The 25,100-nt window shown below is 40.6% G+C and overlaps 1 protein-coding gene across 4 annotated transcripts in view; it reads right to left on the reverse strand.

Annotated features, from left to right (window-relative positions):
• Positions 1-25,100, reverse strand: part of DENND1B (DENN domain containing 1B) — a 271,053-nt gene that overhangs the window by 25,279 nt on the left and 220,674 nt on the right. For all 4 annotated transcript variants that reach the window (XM_018060808.1, XM_018060806.1, XM_018060809.1 and 1 more), the window contains 5 exons: positions 23,685-23,775; positions 15,286-15,326; positions 14,504-14,572; positions 13,055-13,111; positions 12,095-12,202 (listed from right to left, as the gene is read on the reverse strand). In XM_018060808.1, coding sequence (XP_017916297.1) covers positions 12,095-12,202; positions 13,055-13,111; positions 14,504-14,572; positions 15,286-15,326; positions 23,685-23,775 — 366 coding nt within the window. The remainder of the gene's footprint in view (positions 1-12,094; positions 12,203-13,054; positions 13,112-14,503; positions 14,573-15,285; positions 15,327-23,684; positions 23,776-25,100) is intronic.

A 25,100-nucleotide genomic window follows, 5' to 3' on the forward strand; every position in this document is an offset into this window, starting at 1 on the left:
CCAAAACTTGAGATCTTGGCACTCCCACATGGGGTCTTCCTGGTCAGTGAGGAGGGTGATGTTAAGGTGTGAACAGGAGGAGTAAATAGGCCAGTGAAAGAGCATCTGTCTGAGTTGGTCAATGACGGTCATTTACAGGTCATCAACGGAGGCAAGTGACCCAGGCCGAGCAGGTGGCCATGCTCAGAAGCAGCACAGGACCTTGGTGGCTGTAAACCAGCCACCGCAGGTACTCAGGTCGCTTTGTGTGGAACTGGATGCAAAACACACTCCACGAGGGTGCTGTCCACATTTGGCCCACCCTACAGCACTAACTGCATCCATGGACGCTTATTTTAATTAACATTGTTATTAAGTTGAGGACCACTCTGGAATTAGACCAAAGAAATCGTCACATTAGATTTCAGAGACAGAATAATTTGAATTCAGAACAGACCCTGGGACAGAAGTCCTTTTACTGATGTCAGCAAGTTCCCTCAGGTGGTTCTGACTTTCTTTAGGAAGTTCAGTTTGGCAAAAGAGTGTCTCAAAATCTTTTAGAAACACAGTACTTTAGAATTCGCCTCTCCAGGGCTGATCAGAGAGGACGTGAAAACCTTTCCAATGGCCTCACTGGCTAAAGGACCCTCTCTCCCCACCATGGTTACTGGGTAGAGGGTCTTGTCCTGAGCTCACATGCAGCATAGCTGTGAACGATTAGACCAGCTTTTCAGGACTGTTCAAATACCAAGTAACTTGTTCACTATAAGTATTTAAAAATACATTCTTTTTATCTTCTTTAATATTTGACGAGGCAAATTTTGAGAGAGCTTTTGCAACTTTTCCATTCTGAAAGATTATTGATTGGTGTAAAAACAAGAGGTTGTAGAAGACTATTAAAACATTATTCTCAAAGCTAAATAAATAAGTAAATAAATAAATAATCCTTTGATAAATGGCAAACTATTTGCAATTTCACTTTTGCTGACAGGGGTTCAATAGCTCCACATTTTAAAAGGTTTCTTGGCACACAGCGAGTCCACGCCATTTTCAATATGACCTAGCATTAGATTCCTTTCACTAGCTGAAGAGAAGATGTTTCTAGCTGGAACAAGCAGCTAAAAAGTTGGCAATGATTAGCAGAAACGTTTGATTTCCAACCACCCTAATAAACTATGTTTGTAAAAAGTACATGGTGAAGGAATAAAATATTTAATTTATAAAATAACTGTAGCTGGACTATATTTTTCAGGTCGCCATATCCACACATAATAAGTATAAATGTGTGTATATGTGTGGAGTCACCAAACGGTTTCAGTATTGAAGGCGGCAAGACTCTGAACAGAAACTGCAATTCTATCTGGGTTTCAAAAGCGTTATTTTACGAATGTCAGAGCCTGATGAAGGCCAAGAGGGATGAGAGCACAGTGCAATCACCAGGGTTAGACGCGCGCTGGAAAGACCATGAAGAACCTTGAGATAAGGTGGTCTTGTTGTGTAACTCGTTAAGATATTTATCTACTGTGCTAGTATTTTATGTTCTGCACCAGGAAATAGAACCATGTGTAACAGACATAAATCCAGCTCCAATTAAAATCAGGTCCCATAATACTCTGAGGCAGCACATCTATTGACACTCCTGACAGTTTCTCTCTCCTGGGGATGCTAAGCGGCAGCAGCAGGAACCCCTACAAAGACAAGACTGGCTTTTCTTTTCATCGGCATTAACACTGATCTCTGACCAACCTGAAAAGCAGTTCTTACACACAAAATGGGAAGACAACCACCATTTCTGTATCACAGGATGCCTAGGAAAAAAGTAAGAATCTGTCTATAAAACTTGGGAATAGAGAGCTGTCGTCATTTTCACCAAAAGCCCTTAAAATAATTAAAGATTCCCAAGAAAAGAGTTAAACAGAACAGAGAGATCTTTGTGGTGTGATTATGGATGTGAATTCTAGAATGGTCCTGAAAGTGAGTGTTAGTGTCTCAGTGGTGTTCAACTCTTTGTGACCCTATGGACTGCAGCCCTCCAGGATCCTCTGTCCATGGAATTCTCTAGGCAGGAATACTGGAATGGGATTTCACTTTCTTCTCCAGGGGATCTTCCTGACCCAGGGATCAAACCCACGTCTCTTGCGCTGGCAGGTGGATTGTTTACCATCTGAGCCATGAGGGAAGCTCAATTTAAATTTAAGATTTAAGCTCAAGATAAATTTATGTATGTTTTTGTCTCAAGACTTTGTGATAAATGACACAGCCAATTTTGGCAATAAATCTGAAGAGTAAAATTATAACATTAAAAAGGTACATTTCAACCTAAAAAGATCTCATAGAATACAGCGAACATTGTCACCTAAGTCTTTATAATATACTAGGTATTGTTCATTTTAGAAATGAAGTCCTGGCCAGTTGGTGAAAGGAGTTGGTTTTGAATTATTTCTTTGAAAAGATAATATTCTTGAACAATTTTATGACAATATACAATTTTCAAATGTGTATTCAATTGTGTCTCCGAGAGAGAGAGGCAAATCTTATAAACTTAATGTCTGTGCAACCATCTTCTTCAAGGAAAGAAAATACTACATGAACTCACTAGAGGGCACCCTTGTCACCCATAACTGAGGTTTTGGGGGTGAGGGTGGGGGCACAGATGTTAACTGTAATCAAATTTGACATGCTCAAAATTAATATTATTTCAACAGAAAACAACAGAAAAAATAACTTTATTTAAATCAACAATAGGGAACCCAAATTTTCAAACTGAACTTTAAAGATCAATTTTATAGATTAGTGACACTACTATAAACTAGACCAAATGGATGCTATGTGAAAGAATAACTTTTGGACAAAGACTGCTAAGCCATGATTCATGTAGGAAGTACTTCTTATGGGCATCTTTTAGTGGAAACACACTTAAGCTATTTTTGAAAAATATGTTATCATTTGAAACTCTCAGACTTTAATACTTCTCTAATCCTTTCTGATCACTTTAATTCAACATTTTACCTTAATCACAGTAACACAATTCTCAGTACTGAACCAAAGTAAACAGAGTGCTAAAAACAAAAAATTAATGGTTTTTCTGGCTTAACATGATTTGGTTAAACATATTTTTATTTCTTTGTAAGATTTATATTAAGTATTTTTTCCAAATATCTGGCCCTCCTCCTTCACAACCTAGTTCCTCCCCCTTCCCCTGAGGTCACAATTATTCTTCTCATTGTGATTTACAATCTCTTTTTTCTTGCCCAGAAGAAGCAAGAGGCTACTTACCTCTAAACCAGTGACTCTGCCATTTCTTTCTTGACTGATAAAGCAAAGCTATTCAATGGACTTATTTTCGAAAGATCCCAACAAGTGTGTCATTTTCTGAAATCTATTATGTCACCTAAGCAAGAGACACTGTCCTTAATTACACTGATTTTATCCCCGGGTTCTACTGAATTTCAATGATGAAAAGTGTGTCATAAACACACTATAAGCCACACCCTACTAGTGTGGATATCCCACCATTCATTAAGCTTAGGAACTAATAAGCAAGAGAATCTAAGTTTTTATTTTTTTCCTGTTAATTTCACAGAAACGATTTCATTGGCAGGATTTTAACACATTGAGATTTTACTCTGTATAAAATGTAAACCACCTGACTGCTCATATTTAAAACATGCTTACACATGGGTTTTTAAATTTCCATTCAACTGAAATGTGGCTTTGAAATGCCTTACCTGCAAGTCTCCACAGGCCAGAAAGGCATATGTAACTTCTAAGCACGTTATTTAAAGATGAGTTTACATTACTCATCAATTATAAAATGGGCTCACTGCTGCTGTACTGTATTCCAAATCTACTAGGAAGATTTATAAACCAATAAAAACATAGACTTAAAAAGACAGGAACTGCATTTGAAGTGTACGTTATCACCTTATATAATGGGCAAAAAAAAAACCGGAAAATAATGTAGACGGTATATCATGGCATAAACACCTTCCTTATTTCTGCACTCAAAAGAACTTTTCCTATCTTGGACTACTAGTCTGTTTGTGAATGTATTTGAAAAACAGAGTAAGTGGCCGCTAATTTAATAGTAGCTGGTCCTATTAGGAGGAATTACGACTGTTGAGTGTATTTGTAAACACTGTTTTTGGGTTTAAGTCTTGACTGCATTCCAAGTGTGGGTATTTGTCAACAGTCACACAGCTTACAGTACAAATGCAAAAAATAACCTTCCTTTCATGTTTCTTCATGCAGCTCTTACATAATTAACTAGATACACTGAAAATAAAGCTGAGGGGATTGCCACTCAGCCCAGACATGAAATAGTTAAGAGTGATATATGTGCCAGGGTTTTAATGGGGCTGAACAACAGAAAGCCTCAACCCTCCACTTTCACTTGATTTTACCGTGCTGGTTTTGCTTGCTTAGGGCCATCCATCTGTTAAGGTTGATGCGTCATACAGCGACACTCCTGCTCACTGTTCACTAGGCTAGTGTTGTGTGTGTGTACACACCTGTGAGACACACAGACAACACACGTTACAATGATTGGAGAAGTTAAAAATAGCTAATATTATTAAATATGGAGCAGTGTCTTAGGTTCATATAAGTTTTGCATATGACTTAATTTCTCATTCTTAGAAAATTCCAATGCATTTTTACAAGCCAGCACTTTGAAATGTAATTGTAGATGAGACTTGGCCTAGACATTGTTTGGTAAGTCAGTGGTGTTTCGTTCTAAAATGAAGCGGATGAAAGGAGGTGGGGCTGCAGTCGAGAACAGCGCGGCTCCGGCCGTGACTGTGGCCGTATTCTCCCTGGACACGACTGGGCCTGTTCTCAGTAAAACCAGAGGCGGCGGCTCTCCCTGGAGCCCTGTTAGGCTGGGGCTGCTGCCCGAACTGTCATCTGCACACAAAAGGGAAGAGGGCTGGGTTTCACAAACGGGAAGCCTAATTGGGAGAGCTCCTTGGCTGTACCCCTGACATTTATTTAAGCCTCATCAACAAAACGGGGAATAACCCTACTAATTAGCAGACCAACACACAAATTACTGTTTGCTGGAAGTGGATACAGACTCACAATCCGTTTCAAAATTAAGCTAAGTAACAGAAGCCTTAAACAACACACATTTTAGTTTCTGCTCTTTTCTGCAGCACATAGATGATAAATTTTGATTTTTTTTTAAACTTTAAAATACATTCTTAGAATTTAAATGACCCAAATCTCATCTTCCTCTTCTGAAAAATGGATGAAGATAAAGTGTTGCAGTTACACAAGTGTGGCTGGAAAACTGGAAACAGGAGGTTCTTCATAGAGTCGAGACGGACTTCTCAAATGGATAGCAAACAGACGAGGAGTGGATGCGTCAAGCCCACGTTCTTTGTGTTGATAATCTGACAATACAATGGCACTTAATGTCTTAGGAACTTACAAGCCAAGAGATTTCTTGGTTAAAATAAATACATAAATAAAGAGCTGTGTTTTTTTTTTTTTTCCAAATCATGAACTGGGATCTAAGGGCATCTCTGGTTAGAATGAAGACAGATAATCTTAGGGCCCACAGTGACTGAAGGATTGTTAGTGCCTCTGGGAGTGACCGAGAGAGAAGGGAGTCAGATGTGCCACTGCTACAGAAGACCTGAAGCTCAACAAGCATGTCTGTGTACGAATGGACAGCTGCCAACGGCTCAGTGCCTCTTGTGTGGCAGACACTCTAGATACATTGTCTACCATGGCCGCAGCATCCTAGGGAGGTAGCATGTATCATTACTATCATTTCACAAATGCAGAAACTAAGGCTTGGGGCTTCCCAGGTGGCGCAGTGGTGAAAGAATCCACCTGCTAAATCAGGAGATGCAAGAGACATGGGTTGGATCCCTGGGTGAAGAAGATCCCCTGGAGGAGGAAATGGCAACCCACTCCAGTGTTATTGCCAGGATAATCCCATGGATAGAGGAGCCTGGCAGACCACAGTCCATGGAGTTGCAGAGCTGTGTTTGGCTCCAAGCTACGTGCCAGTACCTTTCTCAAAGTCAAGTCTTCCTGGCTGTAAGGTCCATACCCCTGTCAATAACAGCTCCTCTGCGAGCACCCTCTCCATGCAAAGGCAGGAGAGTCGTGGCCAGGGACCAGGCTCCACAACCAGTCCATCTGCTTTTCCATCCAGAGGACAAGATGCTTGGATGGCATCACCGGCTCAATGGACATGAGTCTGTGCAAACTCTGGGAGATAGTGAAGGACAGGGAAGCCTGGCGTGCCACAGTCCATGGGGTCGCAAAGAGTCAGACACAACAGCGACTGAACGACAACTCTTCTATCTAATACTGCAGAACTTTAGGCACATTTCTTAACCTCTCTGCTCCCAGTTTCTAAATCTGAAAAATCATGGGTAAAAAAAAAGTTCTCACTCTCACTTGGATTGTTGGGAGTTTTAAATGAATCCTGTTGTACACACAAACACACATTCTGCTAACCAAGGAACCGCCCCTGCTCCTCCTGGTTGTCAAGGCTGCTCGAGCACACTTCAACATCACTTCAACTCTGTAATAACTCAGGTTTAAGAAACAGTAGTAAAAACATCAAAATTATCTGGATCACCAAATCCCGAAGGTCTCTGGAGAATCTTGCTTTCAGGTACCTGAATTTACTACCCAGCCAGTCTTTAGAGAACCTGGTCATGTGAACACTCAAATGGAAGAGGCTGCCTGGGCATAGGCCAGGACTAACAGGAGAGAGAGGTGGCACAGGAGGGAGGAGAGAGTGAATTCTGCAACAGGGTTGTTTCTGCTTGCAGCTTTTCCGTGTCTTTAAGCAGTTCAACTCTCACGTGAAAGCGGAGGCAATAGCCAGGAAGCTGGAGGTGGGGGGAGGGGGTGTTTCCAAGGGAGGCTCTGATGTGCCTGAGCCCCGCCCATCACAAGGCTGCACAAGACCCTGTCTCTCCAAACGGGGATGCCCGTCTCCCCTGGGTGTGCCCTCTCCACTGTGAGCATCCGGTCCCAGGTCCCCAGATGGCATGAGCCTGCTCAAAGGCTTTCTAAACCTATGTGTGCTATGAATCACGGGAGCTGTGGGTTTTTTTCTGTTGTTCATGTCAGAGGCTAAGCACAGGAAGGGGGCTTAGCTCCTTACTACACTTTGTCACTGCAGTGAATCTTATCTAAGTGAATTTTAATTCTTTATTCCACAATTCTTTGTAAGATATTAATTTACTGTTGGAAATAGGTAGAATATAAATGAGATGAACGTGTCTCTCACATATTTACTTATATCTAGATTCTTTCTTTAAACACATCTAACCATTCCCAGAACTGTTTCTGTATTTAACTGAGAGTCTTAATGTGCTCAGATCCAAACGTCACAACTTGGAAGGCCGGGAGTGAGAGACGTGATGATTTTGGGAATCATCACAGAGTAACACACACACGATTCTAGCATCAGCTTTCTGTCTCCTCCACAAGATACTGCATCATATTTTGATTATATCAATGAAGCTGGATTATCTCCAAGAAGTGAACTGAGGAAGCGTCTGCAGTATCAGACCACAAAGAGAAGAGAGCAGACGGTGCCGCTCCCTCCGGATGTCTGTGCCCAAATGCAAATACTGTACCCTAAGGTCCTTTTGTTTGTGTGCGTGGCCCATCTCCTGGGAGAATGAAGGCCACGGCAGCCCATCAGATAGGCTGACCTTGACCTTAACCAAGCTTCAGGTTTGTGGGACAAAGATCCAGCCTCTGACAACCCCAAAATATAGGCGGTTCTTTTTTCTTTCTTTGCAAAGATGACTTTTTGGAAAATAGTATTATAAAGCAATTAGAAATAGCAAAAGCCCTTGAGATACTGTGACAATCCTTAACACCCCTTCTCCATTCACAGACACCTTCCCAGCACCGCTGGTAACATGGTCTCCCCCCATCCCATCCCTCAACGGTGAGAGCAGACGGAGCCAATGACTAATGCCTGCTCTCTGTGCGCTTGATTATGTTCTTCAACAAGAACGTGGACTTGGGAACTGTGGTCCATTTCTAGTAGTTGTGTGAACTGAAGGCTTGCAAGCTCAGTGACGGGGCAGAGAAGCTGAGAAAGCTGATGTACAGAAGGCACGGTGATCAAATGTGCAGAGCACAGACCAGGTGAGAGGGAGACAGACACTGCTCTTCCAGGCCTCTGGCTCGAATCCTGCCCAGGGCCCGCATACTCCTGCACTTGGCTGTCCTAAGGAACAGGGAGATCCTCATGATACACGCCCTGCTGCTGTCTTACTCCACGTGTGGTTGTGTGTGTTTCCTAATGCTATGAGATTAGAGAGAGAATTCAGACTGGGGCTGGATGACAGTTTCAACTAGAGTGTGCCATGGTCTGCTTTTATAAATAAGCTGCTGACCACAAGTTGGCTGTCATTTCAGAGCACAGTTAACTATCAGCTCAGAGACGTGAAATTAGTACTGCAAGAAAACATGCATTCTGGCAGCTGTGGGGAAAAAATAGTAAGGGTGGAAAGTAACAAGGAAAAAACTGCCAAAGGGCTCAAAATTTGCCTCTTTTGTTAGTGTGTGAATCTAAAACTAAACAGTCAAATTTCAATTACAGAAAAATACAATCAAAAGGTGAAAATATAATAAGTACTGGGCTGCAAGTGGTTAGAAATACAAACTCAAAAAATTTAGCTGTGAAAATACATATACAGAGATACATGTGTCTACTTATAAAATGGGACAGACACATACATATATAATGGCTGCACACATTACCTGAAACTCATATTTATCCCCCATAAAGACAGTTATTTAAACATTATCAGTATCTGCACAATAAATCTAAATATGCTGGCTTAATAAATTCTTATATACCAAGAAGGAAAATAAAACTGTAATTCTTAAAAGAACAAGCCCCACTTCTTTTAATTCTTGTTAAAGTCATGTCATGTCATGTTTACCTGAAAACCATAAAATGCCAATTAATGAATGCAGATAACTGTACTGATGATACTATGATAAGAGCCATGACTATTCACAGTAAGTATGAGTGAATATAACCTATTGTCCGTAAAGTTTTCTATAACTTAATATAATTTAATATAGTTTTCTCTGTCAGAAACTGTCTCTAGGAATTCAAAGAAAACAAAAACAGAAATCAGTCACGTATTTTCTAATTAAATTATCATAAAAATATGCCATGTTAAAAAAAACAAAGATTTTTAAAATTAAATATGAGAAGCTAAAGGTAATTTTCTTAATTTAAAACTGTTATTTAAGATAGGCATCCCTCCAATTTAAGTGTTTTCTTTTTATCTTAAAGCATCCTACAGTTAACAAAGATTCCCATATTTTTTTCACAGTGAAGTTCAGGAAGCGCACATAGTCCCGGGTAGGATAAATCCAACAAACACACCGAGACACACAGTAATCAAAGTTACAAAAATGAAAGACAAAAAAATATTAAAAGCAACAAGGGAAAAACAACAAATAATATACAAAGGAACTCCCATAAGGTTAACAGCTGATTTTTCAGGAGAAACTCTGCAGGCCAGAAGGGAGTGGCATGATATATTTAAACTGATGAAAGGCAAGAACCTACAACCAAGAATACTCTACCCAGCTAGGCTCTCATTCAGAGATGATGGAGAAATCAAAGCTTTACAGACAAGCAAAAGGTAAGAGAATCCAGCACCACCAAACCAACTTTGCAACAAATGCTAAAGAACTCAAGGCTGGTCAAAAACCAGCAACTTAAACCAACCTTGTACATATACAGACGGCTATATCAACACCTCACGGGAACAACAAACCTCAAAATTACAATAGATACACACACGAAAGAGTAAAAGCAACCCAAACACAACACTCAAGATGGTCATCAAGCCACAAAAGAAGAGAACAAAAGAGGAAGAGAAGGAAAAAGACCTACAAAAACGAACCTGAAATGTTTAATGGCAACAGGGAGACACATACCAATAATTACCTTAAATGTAAACAGACCAAATGGTCCAACCAAAAGACACGGGCTGGCTGAACGCATACAAACACAAGACCTATATATATGCAGTCTACAAGAGACTCACCTCAGACCTAGGGACACGTATAGACTGAAAGTGAGGGGATGGAAGAAGGTATTCCATGCAAATGGAAATCAAAAGAAAGCTGTAGTAGCCATTCTCATAGCAGACAAAACAGACTTTAAAATAAAGACTCTTGTGAGGTTCAAAAAAAAAAAAAGAGAGACTCTACATAATGATCAAGGGATCAATTCAAGAAGGAGATAAAACAATTGTAAATATATATGCACCCAATACAGGAGCACCTCAATATATAAGGAAAACAGTAACAACCATAAAGGGAGAAACCGGCAGTAACACAGTAATAGCGGGGACTGTAGCACCCTACTTTCATCAATGGACAGAACATCCAGGCAGAAAATCAACCTTAAATGACCCATTAGACCAGGTGGTCCAAAGTATAAATAACAGCATTCCATCCAAAAGCACATTCTTCTCAAGTGCAGATGCAGTGTTCTCTATGACTGACCACGTGCTGGGCCGCAAGGCGGGCCTTGGAAAAGTTAAGAAGATTGAAATCATATCCAGCATGTTTTCTGATCACAACACTGTGAGATTAAAAATAAATTACAGGAAAAGGCTATGAAAAACACAAACATCTGGAGGCTAAACAATATGCTACTAAACAACCAATGGATCACTAAAGAAATCAAAGACTTCAAAAATCCATTTATCGTGTTTTATACACACACACACACACACACACACACACGATCTAAGTGCTCCAACATTAAAGCAGTAAACATTTTAGTTCAGTTTTTAAGCTATCAAAGTTTGAGAACAGACAAACGGGAAGTGAACATTCTAATGATGGGAGAAGAATTAAGAAACAGGAGAAGAATTAAGAAACTGATTGCAAATCCATCATTAATTTACAAGTTTATAAATGTATTCCAGTTAACAGGGAGAGCCAGAAAAGGCTCTTACCCTTGTGAGATAATTATTTCACTGAAAGGTTTGTTTCAGGTCATAGAACTAGCATTCACTGCCAATACACTGCAATTGAGCCATACTAACGTATGAAAGTGTGAGCTTAACAAATAGATAAATCATAGAGAAGGTATTTTGTTATGTTATAAAAACAGCCCCTTAAGGCAGAGAACTTTTAAGTTTTTCCAAAATACCTAGAAAAGTACCTAATACATAATAGCTGTTGAATGACCAAATGAGCGGGTCTTCTTTACAAAGGCTGAGGTTCTAGAGCACAGCCTTGTGGTCCTGCCCCATTCCTGAAGACGCAGGAAGCACTGCACTGAGTCTGTGGAGCCAGGGAAGCCACCTGCACATGGAGGTGGACGCCCATCCCGCCTGGCCACTCATTACAAGACATCGGGCAAGTGATGTGACCATTCGGCAGTCAGCTTCCTCGTGTCTAAACTGGTGGCTGTGATAAATGAAGCTTTGCAGCTGCTTCAAGTTCAATGGTTTCTTAACTTTAATCCACTCGCGAACTCCTTTCAAAAGGCAGTTTTCTAAGACCACTTAAAGTATGATGTGGTGTGTGCAATTTTTGCTTCTTAAAATCCTACAGAAGCACACTTATGATGCAAAATCAGAGACACACACACACACACACACACACGGCTCTGATCCTGGACACACTCCTACTTTAGGACAGTACCTGAAGTAGCATTAGGTAGAAGCAGAAGCTTTAAACTACTTACAGCAAACAAAACATCTAACTTTAGAAAAAGACAGACATACATTATTCCCTGTTCTAATTTCTACAGAGTACTCTAGTGGTCAAATCCCCATGTATGAGTGTCACCTCACTTTGTAGTAAAGGAAGCCATTATTAAGCTGCCCGCACGTGACCCTGTCTCCCCGCACTCACCATGAGGCCATGACCCAGTGACGGGCAGGCAGACTGGTACCTGGACGCTCGGCTCGCAGGCCCCTTGCACCTGCCCAGACTCCGCCTACTCATCCTGACCATCATCACAGAATTTCTTACCATATGATAAAAATAAAAAATCAGTGGGTCCAAGATTGTTCCTGAAGAAATCACTGAAATTAACATATCAGACTGTGGGAGACAGGAGGTTAGTAAATACTCTCACCTGGGAAAGCTTACGCCTGGCTAGGTTTGCTCCGCTCTCGCTGTGTAACGTGTAAATGGGCGTGTATTGCACGGAACCGGAACAAGTCCCATAGTCGTCCTCATTTTCCTACACCCGAAGAGATAAACAAGTGGTTATTCTAAAGTACTCATTTCATTACTAAGGTTTTTCAATTAATAGACAGTATCTGATACAGATGCAAATAACAAAATTAACACTTGGCGTGTAAGTTTAAAAAAAGCTATTTAGGAAGAAAATGCATTTTTATATATTATAAATTAAAAACCTCCAAAATAATCTCTGACTTTTTTGAACAATTTGAATAAAGTTTATATGAAGCCCATTCACGCGCCACTACTACAATGAAAGTTTTAAATAGTTTATTCTCTCCAGAGGTAGAAATTCAAAACATAACAACTGATAAAATCTTCAAAAATATAATATGTAATCAACTCAAACACATATATACCTACCTATACCTGTTTACATATATGCGACATTCACAGATTCAAATACACCTCCTTTGAAAATTAAGAACATGCTTCAATTTAAAGTAGCTACTATTGGAAAGATCCGGTAAAGCCCAATGATGACATTCCTGCAGAGAATTCTGCACCAGAGATCTTTTTCAAAAAAAAAAAAAAAAAGTCTCAGCTTGAAGCAAGAACTTTAATTTTGATATCAAGGCAATCAACTTTATAAAGACATACATCCAGTTAAAGCGCCTTTGAAGCTCTCCGAACCTCTGTGATAAAACATGCAGATGGTAAAGAGATTGTTCAGGGGGTGTGTATAGGATGGCAGATAGCTGCCATGGGGCTTGTTATGAAAAATGCATCCTTGAACAAAGGGCTAAGCACCTTTCAAAAGTCATTAAAAACATAAACCCCGTGTGATTTGTGCAAGATAAGCTTAACACTAACACAGGAATTGAGGTGGAACGAGACATGCTGGACATACCTTGTGTCTAAGCTTGCTCTTCACCTCCTTTATCCCCTGCTTAGCGTGATTCTTGGCCTGGAAAACGACAATACCGGTGTCTGCTCAGCGCAGTTCCATCAAGTTTAAGGGATAAGTGTGCGAGATCCCACTGAATGAAAATTACTAACTTGTCATGTTACATAGAAAAAGAAGAACCTACCATCTAAAACTCTGTTTTCAGGGACCCATTCTACCCACTATTACACCTGAATGAGGTGGGGAAAGCATCAGTCTCTGTTTGCACAGGGATCATCCAAAGGCTAGCAGTTAGTTTACTTTGCCTCCGAGGCTATTAAAAACGCCAGAGACCACCAGATGGCCATCGCCTAGCCATAACCTGGCCTGACAAATGGGGGAGGAAAAGGGAAAGCATGTCATACCAGCGGGTTATTTTTGGGCAAACATTTGGACTTAAAGAAATTCCTGCAATGATGCAGGAGACCCAGGTTTGATCCCTGGGTCGGGAAGACCCCCTGGAGAAGGAAATGGCAACCCACTCCAGCATTCTTGACTGGGAAATCCCATGGACAGAGGAGCCTGGCGGGCTGCAGTCCATGGGGTCACAAAGCAAGTTTTCCTGAATCCCAGTCAGCTCCTAAGAATCTCCTACAGAGACAGAGGCACAGACACAAGGGCCGAAACAGAGGCCCACAGGCCCTGTGGAAGCTCACAGAAGGCAGAGAAGCCTTGTGGTGGGGCTGAGGAACCTACTCTAAAACAAACCTGTAGGATGATTTAGTAGGTGGACAGAAGCCAAGGAAAGGACGTCCCGGGCAGCAGGGACGGATTGTGAAGGATGAAGACACAGCAGAGAATGTCCTGCACGCATGAAACGAGAAGGATCTCAGACCTGGAGACACCAGGGCTGGGGGCTTCAGGGAAATGAGCCAGGACGGGAGGGGCCAGGCCTGAAGGGTCTCGGCGATCAGAGCAGAGAGACTTCCATTCTGTTCATCATTTACTTGCTGTGGTAGCTCCTGGTGGTGTTATCATTTTACTATAAGCTATGGGGTATCAACGGGGAGTTTTTAACTTTGGAAAGAAAAGGACTTTTGAGGCAAGAGAACTTGTCATATTTAAAAAAAAAACTTTTCCAGTTAAGCCTCAAGTACACAATGAGAATTTAAAGTACGTTGTTAAATAAAAGAATCAAATCTTTTAAACTGTCACTTCATTGTGGACTGTTTCAATCTGAGGGCACAATTTTGCTGATAGCTTTGAAATAAAAGAAGCATTTTTAAATTATCTGAAAAAAGCGCCCTGCCTAGACAATGATACAATTTTAATACTTGAGTTTGCTTTGGTCAATATTAACTCTAAATTTATTTAAAGGAAACGAGAAAATATTCTAGATTTAAGTGTGTATCATCTAGGAAAATGTTATTATATTTTATCAACAGAATTCTTAAACATGAAAAGAGAACTTACAAATTTGTATGCTGTTCGTACAGCAGGGCTTGCTTTGGTCATTGCTGTGTTGAACAGTGCACCTCCTTTCTGCAAAGGAAAAACAGAAACACATTCCTAAAAATTTGGAGCCCCACTGTCCTGAAAACAAAGCATTATCGATAATACAGAATTAAGAGCTTTTCTCACAGCTTAAAGAAAGACCTACATAGTTATATCATGTTAAATGTTTTCAAGCTTTTATATATGCTATAGTAACTCCATACAAAATGTAAACATTCTCCTCTATTCTTTTAATTGATGGAACACAATCTTTTCATCTTTGTGGTTTACGCAGACGTAGGCAATGTGACCAGTATATATATATAAAGCTTAATAAAAAGAAATACAATCAACTGCTTCTCAAATGTTTCAGTGTTCGGCAATAAAGTCTCAATCTGCGAAAGACAGTTACGTCTTTAAAAAATCACGTTAACAAAAGCACATTACCAGAAGTGATGAAATTCCCATCAAGCCCTACCACTCCGTCTAACTCCATCTCCGGAATATACTATAAGCTAACAGCAAAATCACGATTCTCAAGGCCATTCATCTTGAGAAACAGACAGACAGAAGCTTTCCATTGAAGAAGTTTCTTTATGAATAGCGACAAACTATGAGCATAAAAATGTGTGAGGTGTGAGAAGATACAGAGACATTTAAAATGGTGCCCATAAACAGCATAAACAGTAGACCTGAACTGAACATTTTTCCGTATCGTTAAAGTGAAAAAAAAAAAAAAACTGTGAAGGTTTAGTTACTACCTTGACAGTATGCACCCACTGCTGATATGACCTCGAGTTCCCTGGAATACACAAAAATAGGACGTCAGGAATATCTGATCAAAAGTAAATCCAGAAACCAAAATTCACCAAGAACTAGTATTTCCAAGATTTTAGCAGGCAAATTTTATTTATCTGCAATGTTGTAAAAGAAGCAATTCATTGTAAGAACTATTAATAATAAATGCTCTAATTCTTAGGAACATAGTAACTAGCATTTTTAAGAATAGATACTTTTTCTTTACTCACATAAGAAGATACTATGTTAAAGTATTCTTTCATTGTAATACTACTTTCAGAGGGGAAAAAAATAACCTTTTGAAATGCAAAATTCCTATGTCTTTCAAACTGATTTTTCAATATTTATGTCTATGGTGTTTTGTAAAAGTTTGGCTCTTTTACACAATTAGGGTTATCTTAAAACAATATTTAAAGTACATAAGGAAAGGAAAAAACCAGAAGGAAACTGAGAAATGTAAAGAATCTTGAGGACAAAAAAGATTCTTCTATGATTGTTAGACTGTATTAACTGATAGCAAATAGTATTAACTGACAAAAAATTTTACTTTATTGCAATTAACCTGCAGAACGTTCTGAAAATACTCTGGAGTTGTAAATCCAAACTGGAAAGGCACTACCGCAGGGAGATATGGCAATAGCTCCTCATGGCTATTAGAAAGTTCAAATGCAGGCATGACCAGTCCAGTAAAACCAGCAATCATATATATTTGGCTCCAAATATGCTAATTCGTTTAATCAATAAGATGACATAAGAAGGCAAAAAAAAGGCCACACAACTAGTCTAAAGTAATGTTTATATCAGCTGACTTCAGCCAGATTTCCTCTACCTTCCTGGTTGTTTAAACCTTAAATATTCCCACAAGAAAAAACAAAGCCCCAAAGGCTACTCACACTGACCGCCCGGTACAAAGGAGCCTGAAGCAGACTGTTCTCCTATGTGTGGTTGTGGCTTAACAAACATGTCACCCTGCTGTTATAACACAGAGGCAGAGGGTCCTTAGGCCTAACCAGCATCAGGCCAAAAATGTCCAGCTCTGGATTCACTCTTGACCTTAACATTTCTCCCTAATTTCAAAGAAATATCAAGAAACAACTCCTATTCTAAGAAATGTCTCTCACTCTCTTCTTTCAGAAAAGGTACAGCACTGCGCTGCACCATTCCTGGGAGAATAAATATGGGGGAAAGAATACTTTCCTAAGCTTGTGAAATGCATATAGCAAAATGCATCTATCTAAAATAGACCATATAAAAACAACCTCAGTGCTTAAAGGGCATGAGTTTCAGATGGTATACGGCCTGACCAAAAAAATTTTACGCTTTCTCTTGTAAAATGATTTAAAAAAAATCCCAGTTATTCTATTCATTTATATCTCAAGGAGATTCTATCAACAACATAAAATAAATATTATGTCTTTATCCAGATTATTCATACAGGTTTACCTCTCTATTCAAAGTTCTCATCAATTGATACACTTTTTTACTTCTCTACTAAAAATGGTTGTGTAGAAATCACATATTTATAATTTGGTTATTATTCACGGTATTCTGGAAAGTGTTTTATTTCATTTCCCAAAATGAATTTAAGAAAATGGAAAGAAAAACACCAACTACTCTGTGATAACTATTTAGCATCCAGGAACACGTGTCACTCCAGAAAACATATTTTTAAACCTCTGAACCACAAAGAAAATAACTATCATAAAACTTCAGAGTAGTCACAGAAAGGTCAGTGTCTAGAGCGACAATCGTGAGGAATCAAAGGATCTCCTCTCCAGCTCTTCATAGGTTCTTAAATGGTTTTATCGACGTTATGCCTCTTGAGTCTCATCCTTCTACTAAGAAACAGGCAAAGCAGGTGGACGAGAGGGCAGGGGGCTTGGCGGCCAGTGGGTCAGGGGTCAGGCCAGCCTGCCCTGGGGGACCCAGCGCTGGGACCAGTCTGTCACCTATGACGTGAGGCGTGACCCCAGCACGCGGCGGCACACCCCGCCGTCGGTCACGGGACACGCGACTCGCCTGACGGGGACACGGGCTCTGAGGGGATACTCTGCGCACGTTCACAAAGACGGCCACTGAGGAAGGATCTTAGTATTCAACTCTCAGTTCATCAGTCCTTCAGCTTTCAGGATTGCTAAATAAAATATAAGGTGAACCATACAGAGCCTTCCTCCACGTCACTTCAGAAGAGGCTACATTAGAAAGGGTAGGGGAGGCCACCTTGAGGAGAAACGGCTGAGAGTGAGAACCACTCAGAACAATAATGTGCAATCACGGGGTTCGGGGCAAACAGGAAGTCCCTAAATACACAGCTTAAGGTAACAGAAAAACAGGTGGTACAATTTAGGCAGATTCCTGTCAAAAAATATTTTAAAAGGCTAACTGTCTCTCTTAATTCTAGTGCTTTTAAGACTGAAGACACCTATTTCCATAAAATTTATGAGACAAGCACACTATTCTCTGATAATGTGTGTTTTAAAAGGCTAATTATCTTCTCAAAAAATATATCTGAATGCCAGGAAACACACACACACACACACAAAACCTTAGTCTTTCTTTTAAAGTAACTGGATTGTGGAAATAGTAAGCATTATTGAGGAAATTCTTAACATTGTTCTTGTTAATCAAACAAGTGATTTTCTCACACTCAAGGACAAAATATCTTGGCTTCTCACTTGCGCAAAGTCTTTCTTTTCAAATATATTTGCTTAAATTCCAGTAATCTGTTGTTACTTATCAAAAAATGTTAAATTGGTCTAAATTGTTCAGTGAGGCCAGAAAAACGCCACTGAAACTAATGATTACTACCACCCCTTCAGATTCCGTTGGTTACCAGTCAGTAAAGAAAGAAACAGGATTAAATAAACTCAAGACTGACCAGACTCTGCCGGGGCACTAATGAAGAAACAAACACTACCGATGGGGAGAGTAACCACACACTCCACAGAAAATCAACCTGAAAATGCGTCTCCTTTTCAAAGTTTAGAAAACGAGCTGTGGATTTTTAATATCTATTTAAATGAAAAAAATAGAGGTCCAAACTACTAGGGATAAAACAAGATGCAGCATAGTGTACAGCCAATACCCTACAGTGACTTTGAAAGTGTGAGAGCATTAGTTCCTAAGTCGTGTCTGACTCTTTGTCACCCCAGAGAGTCTCTGGACTGTAGCCCACCAGGCTCCCCTGTCCATGGAATTCTCCAGGCAAGAAGAATGGAGTGGCTGCCATTCCCTTCTCCAGGGGGTCTTCCCAAACCTGGGATTGAACCTGGATTCCTTGCATTGTAGGCAGATTCTTTACCGTCTGAACCACCAGGGAAGCCCTGAAAGGGTACAGTGGTGGTTTTTTTTTTTTTTTGCCAAGCAGTGAGGCTTGTTGGGACCTTAGTTCCCAAAGTAGGAATGAAGCCCATGACCCTGGCAGTGAAAAGGCAGAGTCCTAACTAGGCTGCCAATGAATTCGCTAATAATAACTTTAAATGGAGTATAATCTATAAAAATACAGAATTACTACGTTATACACCTGAAATGAATACAACACTGTAAATCAATTTTTAAAAATTATGGGGGGAAAAATAAACATGTTCTTGACTCAATATTCCTTAGCTGCTTTTCACAGACTGGTATTTGTGTTTATCTAACGGCTCCTTCATCCTACTTGTGGCCTCTCTGATGACCTTTTAACCTCATGACATTCTTCTCTTTACATATTTCCAGATAGTCTCTTCCCTTTCTTCTCAGGAGAAGACTGAGTGTTCTACAAGGGTCCCACGAAAGGGACCAGGAGTAACACAGATTTCCTAAACAGTTCTGACCGGGGGGGCGTTTACCGAGACAGAGAAGTTTTAGGAAATCTCCATGCGTTCATGGCCCTTAAACAAAGTTCTAGATGCAACGTGAATGGATGTGTTCTGTGTGGGACTGTCCTGCTCTGTGTTTTCAGCCAGAGCCGCAGTGACAACAGGGCTCCACCATACTCATATTCATGCTATCATGACGATGCAGATTAGCAACAGAAACAGTACCTAAACCGCCACACTAATGGCCTAGAGTGGGGAGAAATGAGACGCTTGTCTAAAGCTTCTCAGTTATTTTTGCTTAGAGAAACACAATGATTCCTTCAACTCCAGCGACTGTTGATTTCTCCTATAGTGATCTTCCTGAGGGTTTTATATATATATATATATATATATATATATATATATATATATATATATATAAAATCTTCAAAGGATAATCAAAAGAGACAGGAATTTTGCTTTTATCCATCAGAGCAGAGAAGCCCCGAGTACTGCTCTTGTTTACTAAAGGCCTTCTAATTAAAACGATCTCTTATCATAAGAAGGCATATATCACAGTTATTAAAGCGAGAGCTTTGAAGCCAGGCAGTCACATGTGACCTTGGGCAAATTACCGAGGTGGGTGCCCTCAGTAAAATAAGGATGCTCAAAGTCCCTCCTGGGGTGCTGGGAGGGTTAAGTGAGATAATATTTGGAGAGCTCTTAGAAGAGCTTCTGCTGCATACTAACTCAGGAAGCATGAACATTAATCATCATTTCTATTGTAACTAGGAGAGAAACGAGAAGGTTACAACAGTTTACTTTTTGAAGAACAGTTCAGTATCTCAGAACTATTCTTTCTCACAAAAGTAGTCCAGACAAAAAATGTTTCAGCTGACTTCTAGGAACTATTTTTTGGAATTTCATATACACATATATCTCATTAGTAAGAACACTGCTAATTTTTATTAGATTATTCATCTATTCAAATCTTAATAATTTTGCTTTATTTTCTTCTAAGATGAAAGTCTATGTCTCTCTAAGATAATAGCCTAAAATGTAACAATTAGAAAATCCACGGTCACCAGGCATAATTTTTTCAATGTACTTTCTTGCTACACCTACTGAAATGTTGCTGTTGATTTTTACTCGCTCAGTCCTGTCTGACTCTTTGTAACCCCATGGACTGTAGCCTGCCAGGCTCCTCTGTCCATGAGATTCTCCAGGCAAGAATACTGAAGTGAGCTGCTATTTTCTTCTCCAGCGTCATCTTCCTGACCCAAGGATCGAACCCAGGTCTCCTGCATTACAAGTAGATTCTTTATCACCAGCCACTGGGGAAGCCCCAAAGTTACTGAAATGAATGCTTTCCTTTTGGATCTGTACTGGCTCCCCCAAAAGTAAAAGAAGGGTTCAAAACCTTTTTTCCTTTTAAGAAAGAACAACTAAGTGGCTGGCATTAAGTTGTACTGCAAGTGCAGCAGTCTCGAAATCAGCTGCTAACTGGTGATAAATATTCTTCTATTCTTCTTTAAACAGTAGGACCTTTCATGAAAAACTTTGGTGACCCTCCTCCCACTATAACAGCTACCTACGCTCTCCTCTGTTAATGAGGTCTGTGGAAGGGTGAAGACTACAGATTTTCACTATGCAAAAGGACCTTAGTTCCAGCCCATTACTGTCACACGGTGTCATCCCCAATTCCAAACAGGACACCAGCCCCACAGGTCATAACGATAATGAGATCGCATTATGTAAACACTCAGGAGGTGTCGCAAGCAGTTTGTCCATGAGCTGACAATCTGCTTGTCTGAGGTGAAAAGTAAAAAAGCCTTATTTTAACAAAAAAGTTCCATTGAAGCTAAATCTTCTGCCGTGAGCTGAGGAGAGCAAGGGGCTTCTGAAGGACTGCACGTTCAGCTCACTTGCTAGGTCAAGGAAACTAAGTTTTTCCCCAAGCTGAAAGCATTCATGAAACGCAACCCTACCTGCATCAGAGGGAGGTCCACAGCCACTCAGATCACCTGTACCTTTCAGTGAACAAGTGATCTCAACAGCTTTTGTATTTTTGTGGTGAAAAATGAAATTTTATTTAAGATTAAAGTTAAATTTTGGAGATTTGTAGATAAGTACTAATTATCCCTTGTCTTTTAACCTTTTATTTCTCAATTCTAGCAACTATTTACTTACACACAGACTAAAGATTTTGCAGATGGTAAAGCATCTGTCTACAATGTGGGAGACTCGGGTTCGATCCCTGGGTTAGGAAGATTCCTTGGAGAAGGAAATGGCAATCCACTCCAGTACTATTGCCTGGAAAATCCCATGGACAGAGGAGCTTGGTAGGCTACAGTCCATGGGGTCGCAAAGAGTCGGACATGACTGAGCGACTTCATGTTCACGTTCAAAGATCTCCTTCCCGCTGAATTAAACCTATAGATAACTAGGTGGGGGGGAAGCACCATTACCACCAGGTGAAAATGAACACACTGGGGATTATTCACTTAGTTCATCCCAAATCTAGAACAGCATCTGGTACACAGCAAACACCCAGCAAACACTGGCTGAAGGAATGAAGAGGACACTTTTAAGGTTTCAAGCGAAACTGTCTCCCAGAGTTAGGACTAAGTACTGGATCATCAAGTATAGAGTCAGGACTAGGTGCCGGATCATCACGACTACAGAGTCAGGACTAGGTACTGGATCATCAAGTACAGAGTTAGGACTAGGTACTGGATCACCAAGTACAGAGCAGGACTCGGTACGGGAAGTGTAGAGTCAGGACTAGGTACTGGATCATCAAGTACAGAGTCAGGACTAGGTACTGTATCATCATGTATAGAGTCAGGACTAGGTACTGGATCGTCAAGTATAGAGTCAGGACTAGGTGCCAGATCATCAAGTGCAGAGTCAGGACTACGTACTGGATCATCAAGTACACAGTCAGGAGTAGGTATCAGATCATCAAGTATAGAGTCAGGACTAGGTACTGGATCGTCAAGTGCAGAGTCAGGACTAGGTGCTGGATCATCAAGTACAGAGTCAGGACTAGGTGCTGGATCTTCAGGTATAGAGTCAGGACTAGGTACTGGATCGTCAAGTGCAGAGTCAGGACTAGGTGCTGGATCATCAAGTACAGAGTCAGGACTAGGTGCTGGATCTTCAGGTATAGAGTCAGGACTAGGTACTGGATCATCAAGTACAGAGTCAGGACTAGGTACTGTATCATCATGTATAGAGTCAGGACTAGGTACTGGATCATCAAGTATAGAGTCAGGACTAGGTGCCAGATCATCAAGTGCAGAGTCAGGACTACGTACTGGATCATCAAGTACACAGTCAGGAGTAGGTATCAGATCATCAAGTATAGAGTCAGGACTAGGTACTGGATCATCAAGTGCAGAGTCAGGACTAGGTGCTGGATCGTCAAGTATAGAGTCAGGACTAGGTACTGGATCGTCAAGTGCAGAGTCAGGACTAGGTGCTGGATCATCAAGTACAGAGTCAGGACTAGGTGCTGGATCTTCAGGTATAGAGTCAGGACTAGGTACTGGATCGTCAAGTGCAGAGTCAGGACTAGGTGCTGGATCATCAAGTACAGAGTCAGGACTAGGTGCTGGATCTTCAGGTATAGAGTCAGGACTAGGTACTGGATCATCAAGTGCAGAGTCAGGACTAGGTGCTGGATCGTCAAGTATAGAGTCAGGACTAGGTACTGGATCATCAAGTGCAGAGTCAGGACTAGGTGCTGGATCAAGTGCGGAGTCAGGACTAGGTGCTGGATCATCAAGTGCAGAGTCTGTACTAGGTGCTGATCATCACAGACCGAGTAGCTGTTCCTAAGTCATTCATTTCCTTGATACTACAACACAGTGTCAATTAGTGACATTTCAAATAATATAACTGCTCAATTATATTACAGTTAATTATATTAAGTAAAAGTGGGATGTCACTAATGTGTGTCACACATACGAAATGAGACGCCTTCTTCCACGTCTTTAAGTGGGCACTTATCACCCTGACAAGCATAAGAACGTGGGGCAGGAAACTGAAAGGTCTGCTCCTACTGCTGCTGGGGCCTGCAAAGCAAAAAAAAAAAAAAAAAAAAAAATACAAAAAGCAGACTTCTAGAAAGACACTCATACTTAAAAACGTAGCAGCAGTTGCCATGTTCAGACCTGTCTCTTTGGATTACATTAAAAGATACTACGTGGACCACAATCTCAGTTCCCTAATTCTTACTCAAGTAGTATTGATAGATAGCACTAGTATTTCTCTAGCAGAGAAAATTAGTCAGGAGGAACAAACTAACTGCATTTCTGTGACTTTTTTTTTCCAGTCATATTAAGAGACTATCCAAGCAAACCACTGCCAGCTCACGAGACCACCTGCATGCCCAGCATAACATATCAGGCAAAGTAAGTCAACACTACAGTTCTTTATAAGATGAACAGGTGTAGCGAAGGCATCAGATATTTATGAGAAAATGGTCGTTTACAAAGTAGACATACGTGACAGGAGTGCAAAAATCACAGATGATTGTTATTCAGAAAATGGACAGCCACTCTGGAGCTAGTCTTTACCTCCACAAAAGCCACCGGAAGTGATCTCTTCTTCAAATGCATCAGAGAAACCCTTTCCTGCATTTAGTTTTGCCAGTCGACCATCGATAAACTGAAATTAAAACATGTCAAATATGTTAACTGTCATTTACGTCATAAGGTTAGACTTTTACTTACACCAAAAGTGCTAGAAGCAGACACTCACGTATACCTGTGTGTGTATAAACACAGACACACAACAAGAAAACGCAGAGCACTGGGAGGGAAGGTGGACCGTAAACAGCAGCCAGTTAGACAAAGCCCATTAGTAAATGAAACAGTGTGGACACAAAGACCACAGCCCCTTGGAGGGTCTGCACAAGGCTGCTGCCAGCCGAACCTTGGCCTTGGGGAGCTGAACCCAGCCCCAGGCCTCAGTGTTCTCAGTATTTGCTTCAGGACACGGCTGCACACATTAACACAGGTTTATTAAGGTTACGTAAGCATCCGAGAAATGTTAGATGTTACTCTTTTGAGGTTGATATTAACTTTATCCAGTAAAATAAAACACTCCAGATCTGAACTACTAGTCCTAAAGGGTAAGAGCACCAGATAGGTCTAACCACTTAATAATAAAACAAATATAACTTCACAATTACCAGCAAATGTGTTGACCAAATGAGCAAAACTATGGTTACGAATATGAATAAAATTCAGGTAAATTCATGTTGAGTTACAGGAGGTTACCTTAAACAATATTTTTCGGCATTCTGAAAGGAGAGATGGGGGTGGGAACTCGAAGCTACCAAAAGTACGCAGAGATCCTCTTCAAAACACAGCCCACCATCTGCTCTGCCTCATTTCCACCCTGCTCCTACACACAGAGCAAAGCAGAATCTCGGGGTTTCGGAAAATATCCTTAGGGGATTATCTTGTTGATCAGCTCCAGGCATAAACCAGTGACATGTTTTACACACACGTATATCACTGGCACTTGGTTAGTTTTATATTGTTGGTCTGTGGCACTGGACGCGTGTGTTGCTTAGATTATGAAAAATCTTATAAATGTGTTGTGGTTTCCCCACTCATGATGATGGTGAATTGTCTTTAAGGCTCCATTGCATGAGAGCCAAAGGCTGACATAAGGAAGTCTTCAGTGATGTCTGAAGAACAGACTTGAGACTCTGAGGATTAACGTAAGAGGTTCCTCTTCATCTTAAGAGAATTAATCCTGGCCATGATTTTTCCACCCTATAAAGTTTAGATAAAATAAGAGACCTTGACTTCTAAAACTTTCTCATGGTCTGCCCTGGTTTTCTGGTTAAATGGTTAAAGAACAAAACTAACCAAGAGGAGGGGTGAGGTCGGTGTCATTCCCGGGCAGAAACTGGAGACCGTTAACCGCGCGTCGGCGGTTAAGATGCCGAGACAGAAATCTCTTCCAGACCCAAATTAGGA

Source organism: Capra hircus, chromosome 16 (assembly GCF_001704415.2).
Source record: "Capra hircus breed San Clemente chromosome 16, ASM170441v1, whole genome shotgun sequence".
Taxonomy (NCBI): domain Eukaryota; kingdom Metazoa; phylum Chordata; class Mammalia; order Artiodactyla; family Bovidae; genus Capra; species Capra hircus.